This window comes from Propithecus coquereli, unplaced genomic scaffold, assembly GCF_000956105.1.
Source record: "Propithecus coquereli isolate 6110/MARCELLA unplaced genomic scaffold, Pcoq_1.0 Scaffold52, whole genome shotgun sequence".
NCBI lineage: Eukaryota > Metazoa > Chordata > Mammalia > Primates > Indriidae > Propithecus > Propithecus coquereli.
In genome coordinates, this window is record NW_012151063.1 from 7380283 (window position 1) to 7392817 (window position 12535).

The following is a 12535-nucleotide window of genomic DNA, read 5'->3' on the forward strand; positions in this document are numbered from 1 at the left end:
AAGCAGATATACAATACTGCCAATTTGTTTTACAATATATCCATGAAGAAAATATGCCAACGTGTTACAGCAATTCTCTAGGGTATGATGACAGGTAATCCTTATTTTCTTCTTGATACTTTTTTGTGTTTGCCAGGATTTTTTGTAAGTTGGTGGTGGGTTGTATTTTTAAAAAATAGCCACAGTAATACTTCTGATTTCTGGATGCTCTTCTAGAACCTTGCCATTCCCCCATGAGGAGGTGGAGTCTATTTCTTCTCCCTTTGAATCTGGGTGGGCTTTTGTTACTGCCTTAATGAATAGCATGTGGCAAAGGGACGCTGCCTGGCTTCTGAGGCTGGGCAGTGCGAGCTGGTACAGCTTCTACATGGGCTCTCTCTCTTGATGCACTTGCTTTGGAGCCCAGAGCCTCCAGGTGAGAAGTTGTGCCAGCCAAAGTCACCATGCTTGAGAGACCACATGGGAATGCCACATGGAAAGAGAGAGATGCCTGGGGAGCCCCAGCTGTTCTAGTGTCCAGCTGTTGAATCTCCTAGCCCAGGCACCAGATGTGTGAGTAAACAAGCCTTCAGATGACTGCAGCCCCAGCCCCTGTCTGACTGAAAATTCATGATATACCCTGAGTTAGAACGGTCTAGCTGAGTTCAGTCAAACCCCAGTACCAGGAGAGATAAAGATATGATTGTTACTGTCTAAGCCACTGTGTTTTGGTGTCAGCCATAGATAACTGATACAGCTTGTGTTATTTTTATGGTTACAATAACAGGACATACGCAGTGGTTTTGTAAGGAAAAAAGGGCAGAGAAATTGTGCTTTAGCCCAGCTGGTTCAGGCTGAGAGAAACAAGCTGCTCAACCTGGAGCTATGCTCTTATTCTGCCTGACCTGCAGCTACACTCCCAGGCTGCTGTTAAGAGCTCAAGGGTTCCTCCCCATGGTCCCTACCCAATCCACGTGGGGCTTGGCTGCTCCCAGCCACCCTTCCCTGAGCGTTCGGATAATAGCAGTAGGTGGAGGTCCCAGCCCTGGTCTCCTTGCACCATGTCTCTGACCAAGTTGGTGACACATATTGTTGCTGACAGTGGTCTCTTGCTGGGCTCAGATTCTCAAGGTCAGAGACAGACCCAGAAACCTTAGGGGTCAGCAAAGAGGAACATGCCTCATTAGTACATTGGGTCCTGCTCTATGCTCACTTCCTGACTTATGGAAATGAAATAGAGTGTAAGAAAACACTGAGAAATATGAAGGGCTATTTATATGTCAGGTGCTATTACTACTGCTACTATCGCTACTTCCTTGAGCTTGAACCTGATAATTACTCCAATATGGTGAACCCTGTGATTTCTGGGCCCTTAAGTACAAACAGATTTTGCTTTTTTCTGGAAAGATGAGTTATAGACCGTCCTGAAAACTGACTCACAGGTCAGAGAAAGATTACTTTTGAGCCCCTTCTCCTGACTGACAGTGTGTATTCAAGCCGTTGAGCTCTTTTTACAATCAGAGTCACAGAGTTCCAGAGCTGGAAGGGTCCTTGGACCACTCATTTTACAGACCAGAAGACTGAGGCCCATGGCAGTCAGGAGGCCCTTTTCCATCGTCCCACAGCTAGTTAGAGGCAAAGTCAGCTGTGGAATCGAGATTTGGCAGCTTTCTGCACTGCAGGTGAAAAGAATGGCAACTTTGTGATCTGAGAGGCAGAGGGGAAGACAGCCTACCACATTTCTCCTAGACTCTTCTCAAAGGAGTTGGCATAACACACCAAATTCTGCTGTCGAAAGAATAGCTACATAGTACTTATTCTGAGTGCTTTACCCATGTTAATTCACTTAATCTTCACACGCGCGAAGGGTATGTACTACTACTATACCAGTTTTACATATAAGGAAAACTGTGGTACAGAAAGCTTAAGGCCCAGGCAGAACCCCTCGGTGGAGCATAAGTTGGGACCGTCACTCCTGCATGTGGCCTGGTCCTTAGTTCAGAAGTCTGGGTTTCCCTGGGAAGCAGAACCAATCAGGCTTAGGAGGATGGGCTGACAACTGTTAAGATAAGCCCAAAAGCTGATTTATTAACTCAAAATAAGATACAGACTAGAGTTTTTGGAAAGCTGTTCTCCATGGTTTCTGTACCTGGGAGTGCTCCTGGAGGCCCTGGGCACAGAGTCAGGGACTTCTTGGGATGATCTTGGTGCCTCCTGCCATCCTCTTCTGAGAGTCTGAAGTCTTCAAAAATCATCCTGAGGATGTCCTGAGGGGACTGGTTGGGACTGCCCTGGACCGAGCAGGGGCTGCACTAACAAACCTGTTCTCTTTGCTCTCCTTTGTTCTAGGCTGTCTCTTCTCCTTACACTTTTTAAAAAGTCCATTTATCCTATTTATGATAAAATTGAGACTTAGACATTTTTGGTGGGAATAGAGATGGAGCCTACAAAAATTCTGTAATGGGGGCCTTTCCTTTGTTGCCCAAGTGGTTCAGAGATATGCACACATTTAAATTAACTCAAAACACTTTATTGAACGTTGGCTACATGCCAGGAACAGCAATGGAGATGGGGAAATGAGGAAGTCATTGTTCATGACTGCAGAGGTCACAGTGCAGTGAGAAGATACTTGTTACCATAATGTGATTAGGAGTTCTGGTCAAGAGAGCTTTGGGATGGCTAAGGAGGATGTCCCCAACTCTCTCTGGGGAAATTAATGTAAGTTTCACAGGTGGGATGAAACAGAACGAGGTTCTGGAGGGTGAATAGGAGCTTTCTAGGCAGAGGAGAGGAAAGCTGTTCAAGGTAGAAGGAACAGCACATTCAAAGGTAGGGCTTTCTGCCTGATGTTTTTGGTCAGATGTGCTGATAACCATGATTAGCCTGGGATGGCTTATTCTATATTCAGTCAAGCCTTGATTATGCTTAGAATCTGTCCTTCTTGATCTTTTTTTTTTTTTTTTTTTGAGACAGAGTCTCACTGTGTTGCCCAGGCTAGAGTGCCGTGGCGTCATCCTAGCTCACAGCAACCTCAAACTCCTGGGCTCAAGCGATCCTCCTGCCTCAGCCTCCCGAGTAGCTGGGACTACAGGCATGCGCCACCATGCCCGGCTAATTTTTTCTATATATATTTTTAGTTGTCCAATTAATTTCTTTCTAATTTTAGTAGAGACGGGGTCTCGCTCTTGCTTAGGCTGGTTTCGAACTCCTGAGCTCAAACAATCCGCCCGCCTCGGCTTCCCAGAGAGCTAGGATTACAGGCGTGAGCCACTACGCCCGGCCCGTCCTTCTTGATCTTGATCTGGGTGATTTCCTGTTTTTTTTCATCTGCTAGAACCCATTATGTTATTGCCAACACCCAACTATATAAAGTCCAGGTTTCCTGCTGGTCCAAGTACACTGGTGTTTACAACTAATTGATCACAACCAGTTACAGTTACTTTGTTCTTTCTCCACTCCCACTGCTTCACTTGACTAGCCTCAAAAAAAAAGAAGTCCAGGTTTCCTTTAAATGGTACAGATCCTTGTTCTGAGGGTGAGCCAGCCCATGCAGAGTTGCTTTCAACATCAAAGCCATAAATTGCATCATTGATACTATCACAGTTAACACATGCTTGTCTTCACTGGGCCCTGGGTAAAGTGACTTTTACTGGACAGGATCTGGTGTTACCACCTGCTATTGAAGACTTTGACCCTGGCCTCTTGGGGTCTTCGTGCTTACAGACCAAACCTACAGATACTTTCTTGCCTTGAGGTATTGGATAAATGACCTAGGTGTCCTTGCCCCATGTCCTCCAGAGACCCTTCTCTCTTCTCCCTCAGAGCCAAAGTACATTGCACCTGTTATCCACTGTTATGATGCTGCTGCATGATGACTCCTTTAATAAATGCAATGGCTTAGAACAGTAACCATTACAGGTTGGATTGGGCCAAGGCTGGCTGATCTCGGCTGGGCTTACTCCTGAATCTATGGTCAGCTGGACCTAGATGATCTTTGAACCCCTACCTCAGAAGTGATGCCAGCACTTCCTTCTGGGACCCCAGGGACACATCCCAGGGAAGCCCCCCAGGCCCTGCCCCAAGGCTCTGCTGATCAGCTCCTGTTTATTTGCCTTAGAACCACTACCTGTGCCATTAAAGTTTAAAGATGTAATTGTTCTCCAGAGGGACTTTTTGTTTCAAGCATTATTGCCTGGAGTAGTTGCTTGACTGGAGATGTGGTTGAGTCTCAGGTAGTAGCAACTCCTTTTTAGTGGACTGTCCAAGTCTCTGCAGTTCCTCCATCTGCTGGTTTCTCTGACGAGGGCTTGCATTGAGGTTCAATAGCCTGTCGTCTTGTTTTTCTCGTCAGAGATTTTCTTTGCCACATATAAGATTATTATCATTTTGTGTAGAAATGAGAAATGAAGTCTTTGCTTTCTAATTTTACTCCTTCCCTTATATTATTCGTTATGTTATTGGTTGCTACTGACTTATGCAACGTGATTCTTCCCTGGGCACTCATCAGCGGGTATCGTCTTTGACTTGGCACAGCTCAAACCTCAAACTTTTGAAGTTTTAAAGCAGCTGGGTTGCACACGTGGTCAATAAATCAGTCACTGTGGCCACTTTATTGCTTGTAAGGTGATTACCCTACTTTGCCCATGGTGACTCTTCAATTTGATTAAAATGCAGTTTCATCAGTTCATGGCTCAGTCCTCCAGATACATAAATACACAAGCAATGACAGAAGCCTGTGTTTTTATAACCACCCTTCAACTTTTTAACCATCTATTCCAGCACTTTCGTGGTCCTCATCCTATAATTCAAATTTCCATGCTCTTTGCCAAAGTAATTTTTATTTAGTGCATATTACAACCTCTTATCTCTGTAAGAGCGTATTATTTTTTTCTGCTAACTTGTTGAGCACAGGTCCTGCTGCAAAGCATTTTCTACATCTCAAATTATCTCCTAGGCAAGCTGCAAATCAAGCTCTGATGGCGGGAGAACATGGGAGATGTGTTGGTTCATTTGCTATTGTTTTCCAGGTAAGGGGAGCTGGAATAGGAGTGTAGAATTATCTTAGAAAAGGAGGAGACATTTAACTTTGCTACTGCCCTGGCAGCAAGAGCCCTTTTGACTATATTTTAAGATAAATTAAAAATGAGCATCTGCACACAGAGCTCCTTACCCAGTGCAGTGTGCCACCAACTTTGCGTGGCTCTTGGCTCATGGCAGGTTGTCCTCCCTCCCTTGTCCATCTCCATGGTGGCCCACCGATGCAGAGGGCAGCTGCCATCTGAAGATTGCCTCGGCTCCCACCAGCTAATGAGAGTCTTGCCAGCATTTTCACTGTGCCATTGCTGCACATCTTGAATATCCATGATGACAACCACATAGGCTGCCTGCCTGAGTGGTCCACGTTATCTCACGTGGGAAGCAATTATCAGTTTTGTTGCAATTATTTGAATTTGAGCCCTCTTTGCCCCATTTGTCCCTCCAGCCCCCTCATTTTAATGCCTCGCTTTTGCAGAATGTGAGGTTTTTTGGAAACGTATATAGTTGATCCTATTTTGCAGACTCTGTATTTGCAAATTTGCTTACTTACTAAAATTTATTTGTAACGCCCAAATCAGTACTCATGTGCTTTCGAGGTCATTTATGGATACGTGCGTGTGTAGAGTGGCAAAAAGTTTGAGTTGCCAGAAGTGCACGTTCCTAGCTGAAGTCTAAGAAGGCAATGCCCTGCCTCCTTGTTTCCACTCTGTGACTGTAAATGAGTGTCCTTTTTGTGTTCTATTTAGTGCCACATTTTTGTGGGGTTTTTTTTATTGGTAATTTCACGTTTAAAATGGCCCTCAATGCAGTCCTGGAATGCTGTCTCGTGTTCTTATGTGTAAGAAGGCTGTGTGCTGTCTTTTATGGAGAAGATACATGTGTTAGAGAAGCTTCGTTCAGGCATGAGTCATAGTGCTGTTGGCCGTGAGTTCAATGTCAGTGAATCGACGACATATGTTAAATGGAAACACACAAGACAAGGTTATGTATTGATAGGTTTACGAAAATGTGACCGGAGGCTCATAGAAACCTAACCCTGTATCCTCTTAGGAGCAGTGGTTCAGTATTTGCTAATTCAGTGTTTGAGGTGACTTTATAGAACACAGCTTCCATGAATTATGAGAATTGACCGTGTCTATATTTCATCACAGCGCAGATGCCTGTGCTGAAATACTTTTTTCTCATACAAGAAAATAGAGCAAGTGGATTACTCCTCTGCCATGATGTCGTGGAGATGTGCTGCTTACCTTTTTAATGACCGGTTTTCTCCCCAGGTGTAACTAGCATGGTCAGTGCAGGAGCGATGAGTGGCTCTGGAAACCTGATGGATTTCCTCGATGAGCCGTTCCCTGATGTGGGGACGTACGAAGACTTCCACACCATCGACTGGCTAAGGGAGAAGTCACGCGATACTGACAGACACAGGAAGGTAGGTGGCATTCTGAGAGGACACACTGAAGGGGATCCCTGCGGATGGTACACCATGCTTTCATTCAAGTTACTGAGCTGGGGCTTAGCTTCGTGTGTCGTGTACTGGGTTAGGTTCTGAGGAGGAGGAGGGCTCGTGGGAGAGGCAGAGATAGGAGCACATCATTATGATACCGGGCGCTTTGGGTGGGAGGCTGTGTCTTATGGAGGGAGTGTGGTGTGGAGGGCAAGGAGGGGATTCGAGGGTGCCATTTCTGGACCCTGTTTTCTCATCCACGGGGATGGAGGTCATTATACCTGAAGATTAAATGAGATTGTGTGTGTATAAGAGCACACATTGTAGTGCCTGGCACCTAGTCGGCAATCATACAGATATTTTAATGGACCACAGTAAAGTTTATATATCAAGTGCTTTGGGATCATTTACGAGGGACAGGGGAGGGGGACCGGCCAAGAGTGTCCCCAGTGAAAGGAGGAGAGAGAGTCAAGGAGGGGCTGCTCCCAAGGTCACCCTCTGCGGGGCGGTCAGGTAGGGGGTGTCGGTGACTGGAAGAGCTGCTGCACAGGAGGACGAGGAGTGCTGAGGAGAGTGTGACTGTGTTGGGTTATTTCCTGAAGGGTGGTGGGAAGGAGGAAGAGAGGAGTGTAGGGGTGAGGTTCAGGGCCGTGCGGGTGGGGTGGCCTGCACTCCAGCACAGGGCTCAGCCTGTACTGTGGCCCTGGGGCCAAAGCCAGCTGGCACCTTGTTTTGTAACTAAAGTTTTATTAGAACTCAGCCATGCCCATTCATTTACATATTGTTTATGGCTCATTTCATGCTACAGTGGCAGAGTTGAGTAGTTTCAGCAGTGAACATTTGGCCTCCAAAGCCCCCAATATTTACTCTCTGGCCCGTTACAGGAAATGTTTGCTGACCTCTGCTCTAAAGGGCTGTGAGGGGGAATGGTGATCTCAGGGGAGTAGGATTCTGTGAGCACAAGGAGACAAGGGCTGTTCTCACAGTGTGTGTAGTGTGTGCGGATGAGTCCGTCTATGGTAGGCATATGTGATCTGTGCTAGCTAATTCTAAATTCATGCTGCTAAAATTTAACCTGGAGTACCAAAGCAGGAGATGAAATCTTTGTTGAAGAGGCTTTCTAATGAACAGACCTAACAATGTAAGTTAGATAGTAACTCCTGTTCAAAATGGGGGCACCAAACCAACATTCGCCTTCAGCATGGCTATTAAATAATCAAAGATCAAATCACGTTTAGTATGTTTTTTAATTAAGTGAATTTTTTTGTGCTCTGTTTCTTTAGGGACTATTATGCCATCTTTACCGCCCTATGAACTACAAAGTGCGTTTTATGATTGTGGGACATTACTGAAAGAATAATGTGATGGGATAATTTAGTGGCTTGATTACATTCGTTTTATTTTTTCAATTATCCTGTTTCCCAAGGAAACAGTTTCAGGGAAAGAAGCATGAACTGGAAAATGTGCTCAGACGAGCTGCTGTGTCTGCTTTGTTTCTAGATAACCAGCAAAAGCAAGGAGTCGCTGTGGGAGTTCATCAAGAGTTTGCTGGATGCCTGGTCAGGATGGGTGGTGATGCTGCTCATCGGCCTGCTGGCGGGTACGTGGGCGGGCACGCGGTGCTCCTGGGACAAGCTGGGGATGCTGAAACCGCACGACACTAACCTTTCTGATGACATTCAGAATATGGAGTGTTTGTCTTTGACCCCCATGCAAGGGATTTGTTACCTGAAATATCTAAGAGCAAAATACATGACCATGTATAATATTTAACTTAAAATCTGTCATCAACAAGGCACACCCAAGGCATGGGCCCACGCACGGGCTTCTGGAGAGTTGTCATCATCGAGCTGGTCGGCCCTTTCCCCGCAGTGCAAAGGTTTATCACTGTACTGCTTTTTACTGAAAGCACGCATTTTACACTCTACCGTACTTGGTTATGTAGATGGCAACAAAATAGGGGACCATTTTGATCTCCAATAACAAAACAACATTCAAGATTGCCTTTTACTACTACTTGTAGGCCCTGGGATGAATTGTAAGTAGCCTGTGACACTCAGAATGACGCTAGACACCCACAGGTATGAGGTAGGCCCACTCCCTGCGTCGTTCTGACCCTCAGGGGCTCTGCACCCTTCCTTTTTATAGTGCCGACACCATGTTTTCGAGCAGTAGATGTTTCCAGAGTAAATGGATAAATACCTAGAGGGGAAACCTGTCTTTTTAATATCAAACACACCAGCTCTTAGGGGAAATTGTATCCTGAAACTTATTTCCTTTCAGAAAATTGTGAAGGTTAATGTCTAAGAATAAAAACTTGAGTATGCTGGAGAGAGCCCTTGCATATAAGAACATGGCAGTTCAGTTCCATAGCAGACTTGATCATGGAATTGACTGTAATACAGGCAGAATGTATAATAAGCCCTCCAAGAAAGAATACTAATGGAGCATAGATACAAGTTTGTGATTATGGGGGATTTCCATTGCCAGGGGATGTTTCATTTATTCCGTAGATGACTGTAGGAGGGGTGTGGTTGCTGTCTCGCCTGCCTTGGCATCCCATAAAGAGCCGAGAGGAATGCTTGGAGGAAGAGTCCTTTCCTGCTAGTCACAGCAGCTGTCCACCCATTTCTCTGATTCTGTCCTTCCTCCCCCAGGGGCATTTCCCACAATACACTGGCAGCAACCAGGGCAGGGAATTAGACTTTGCTGATACATGGTATTCAGTCACCAATTTTGCTCGACTGTTTCTATGAAGACCTTTGAAGGTGGGCAGGGTGGGAATTTGCTATGAATTTTAATTAGAACAGATTATAAAACCTTACAGTGTATCATTGTTCTTGGCTTCTAGGAAGGAGACATAAATAGGGTAGATCAAGAAACTCGGAATAGATGTTCTGGTGGCTTGCCTGAGTAAACGGCACAGCTTAAATTTATTGACTAACCTAGGAGCCCGATTGGGCTAACTTTAAAGTGATTTTGACCAGCTGGCTTCACTAGCAGCTCGACTTCTATCAGTTCTTTGTAAAAAATATATATATATACTTTGGCCCAAGTTTCACTTAAACAGCATCTCTGGAGAGGCACCCTGGCACTGAATAAAGCCCCCTCCTGTCGCCTGTGTGACTGTAACTGCAGCCAGGGGTGAGGACTGCTGTAGAGAGGAGAGCCCGTGGGCACAGCAGCAGGGCGCGAATGGGATGATATCAAAACGAAGCGGCCTCACGTGTTCTTTTGATCTGGATGCACCTTGAAGGGAAGCCAGGGCGCTGTGCCCCGTGCACTTTCCCCTTCCCTCTTGGACTAACCCTGGGGAGGGCTTGGGGGTCCCTCTGCCTGCGTCCCCTCAGCGGCACCCTGGCGGTTATAGTCTCACTCTTTCATGGAGAGGCCCAATGGCAGCTCCTCGGCAGGGCGTTTATCAGAAGTCACCACTGGGTGTCACTGTTGGACCATGGAACAAAGCTGATGCCCACCGGCCGCGCTCGGAACCAGAATCAGCCAGGAAGATGGGGTGGGAATAGTGGGATTGTGAATGAATGGGTAAGGATGGAATTTGGGGTGATCATTGCAGCTTGCCCCCGGATATCTGCAAGACCCCTCCCTCACCTTCTTCAGGCCTTTGTTCAAATGTCATCTTCCATTTGAGGCATTCCTTGACCACCTTCTCTAAAATTACATCCCTCCACATTATGCTAAGGGAAATAAGCCAGACACAGAAAGACAAACACTGCGTGATCTCACTGATATGTGGGGTCTAAAACAGCCGATCTTATAGAGAGAGAGAGTAGAAAGGTGGCTAGCAGAGGCTGGGAGGACTGGGGGCGGGATGGGGAAAGGGAAGATGTTGATCAAATGGTACAAATTTCAGTTAGACTGGAGGGATAAGTTTCAGTGAGCAATTGCACTGCATGGTGACTGCAGTTAATAATCATGTATATTTATAAATTGCTAAAATAGATTTTTGACGTTCTCACCACAAAAATGATCGATTGGTGAGGTGTTATGTTAATTGGCTTGATTGAATCTTTCTATAATGTATGAATAAATAAAAACATGACATTGTACCCCATAAATAGACATGAATTTTATCTGTCAATTTCAAAAAGTAAAAACAGATCAAGATAATGAGCCCTCTGCCTTTGTTTGTCCCATTGATATTTCTAAATTCCACATTACCAGAGCCTGTGGAAAGAGCTCACGGAATGCTAAATATTACGTTCTCGCTTGCTGCCACTAGGGGGCAGTGTTTACTCAGCTGCCTTTGTGCAGGCTCCCTGGGCTGAAGCAAGCGTTCTGGATCTGGAGAAAGCCCTTTGAGTATGCATGATTTCTTTTTATTGGGTTTTAGTTTCCAACTTTAAATTAGGAAATGTTTTTCACCATTCTACAAGGTGCGTGTACTTCAAAACATCATGTGGCACATGATAAAAACATGCAATGTTATCTGTCAATTTAAAAAATAAAAATAAATCAGGAGATAGCTAATAATAGATCTAACTTAATGAAACTAATTATATGTACTTTTGTGTTTGTAATTAGGTATTTTATTATTTAATTGCCTTTGAAAAAGTTAAAACCTGCCTGCTATGCAAAATTTAAAAAAAAATTACATCCCCTCTCTGAATCTCATCCCCTGACCCACTGTATGGATGTAACAATTTTATTTAAATATATTCTATTCGATATTGAATTATATAATATATTCAATATTATACAATATTGAAATTTATGTGAAATAATTCACATACCATACAATTCACCCATTTAAGGTATACAATTCAGTGGTTTTCAGTGTATTTATGGAGTTGTGCAACCATCACCACTATCAATTTTAGAATAATTTTGTCACCCCCACAAAAGAACACCTGTACCTTTTAGCTATCAAGCCCCAGCCCTAGGCCACCATTCACCTGCTTTCCATCTCTGTGGATTTGCCTATTCTGGGCATTTCATATAAATGGAATCTTACAACGTGTCGTCCTTTGTGATTAATTTCTTTCAGCATAAAGTTTTCAAGGCTCACCTGTGTGGCGTTAAATAGCACGCATCAGTGCCTCATTCCTTTTTTACTGCCGAGTACTATTTCATTATTTGGATAGACCGCATTTTGTTTATCCACTCATCCATTGGTGGGTATTTGGGTTGTTTCTACTTTTTGGCTATTTTGAATAATGCTGCTAGGAATGTCTGTGTACAAGTCTTCATGTGGATATATGTTTTCATTTCTCCTGGGTATATGCCTAGGAGTGGAATTGCTTGGTCAAATGGTAACTGTGTTTAACTTTTTGAGGAACTGCCAGACTGTTTTCTGAGGTGGCTGCACCTTTGTAATGGGTTATGTTTTCTCTCTGGCACTCGTCGCCTTTTAACAGAGCCTCTAATTTACTTGCTTGTTTTGTCTAGTGTCTTTCTCCCAGCTGTAAGGTGCGATCGCACAAAGGCCGGGACTTGGGTTTGCTTTGTTCACTGCTGTATCCCCAGGGGATGGACTAGTAACTGGCATAGAGTGAGTATGTGCTCAAGAAATATCCCTTGAATGAACAAGTGGGCCTGAGTTTTCTGATTTTCCAGTCACCTATTTATTGCCCTCGTTCGTTCAGCAAGGATATAGAGCTCCAACTCTGTACCTGACACGAATACAACAGTGGACAAGGCAGATAGGGTCGCTGCCCGCCTAGAGTGGACACAGGGCCTGGATGCCTGGCCTGATCCCCACTGTGGCACGAAAACTATATAATAAAACTTTCCCCCCGCCACTTATAGGCCAGTGGAAGTACGAACATACGTATCTAGCAAATCATGATGTCAGAATATGAGAGGTGTGGTGTTGGGGAAGGATAGGCAGCCACAGGAATGTCTGGAAAGTACACCTAACCCAGACTTAGGAAATCAGGGAAGGCTTCCTGAAGGAGGTGATATTAATATAAATCCTAGAATCTAGAAGATAAGTAGGAGAGTGCCCAGTGGGGGGAAGACAGTGTTTGCTGAGATAATGCAGAGAAGAGAGCCTGGCACATTTCAGGAACATGGAGCAGGTGGGGTGCAGGGGTTAGTGAGGGAAAACATGAAGCT

At 44.8% G+C, this 12535-nt stretch overlaps 1 protein-coding gene across 2 annotated transcripts in view; it reads left to right on the forward strand.

The window, feature by feature from the left end:
• Positions 1-12535, forward strand: part of CLCN4 (chloride channel, voltage-sensitive 4) — a 77326-nt gene that overhangs the window by 24087 nt on the left and 40704 nt on the right. Inside the window, exons 3-4 of one of the 2 annotated variants that reach the window (XM_012656829.1) lie at positions 6291-6445; positions 7961-8060. The exons of the other annotated variant lie outside the window; for it this stretch is intronic. Coding sequence (XP_012512283.1) covers positions 6302-6445; positions 7961-8060 — 244 coding nt within the window. The 5' untranslated portion in view covers positions 6291-6301. The remainder of the gene's footprint in view (positions 1-6290; positions 6446-7960; positions 8061-12535) is intronic. 2 annotated transcript variants of the gene reach the window in all.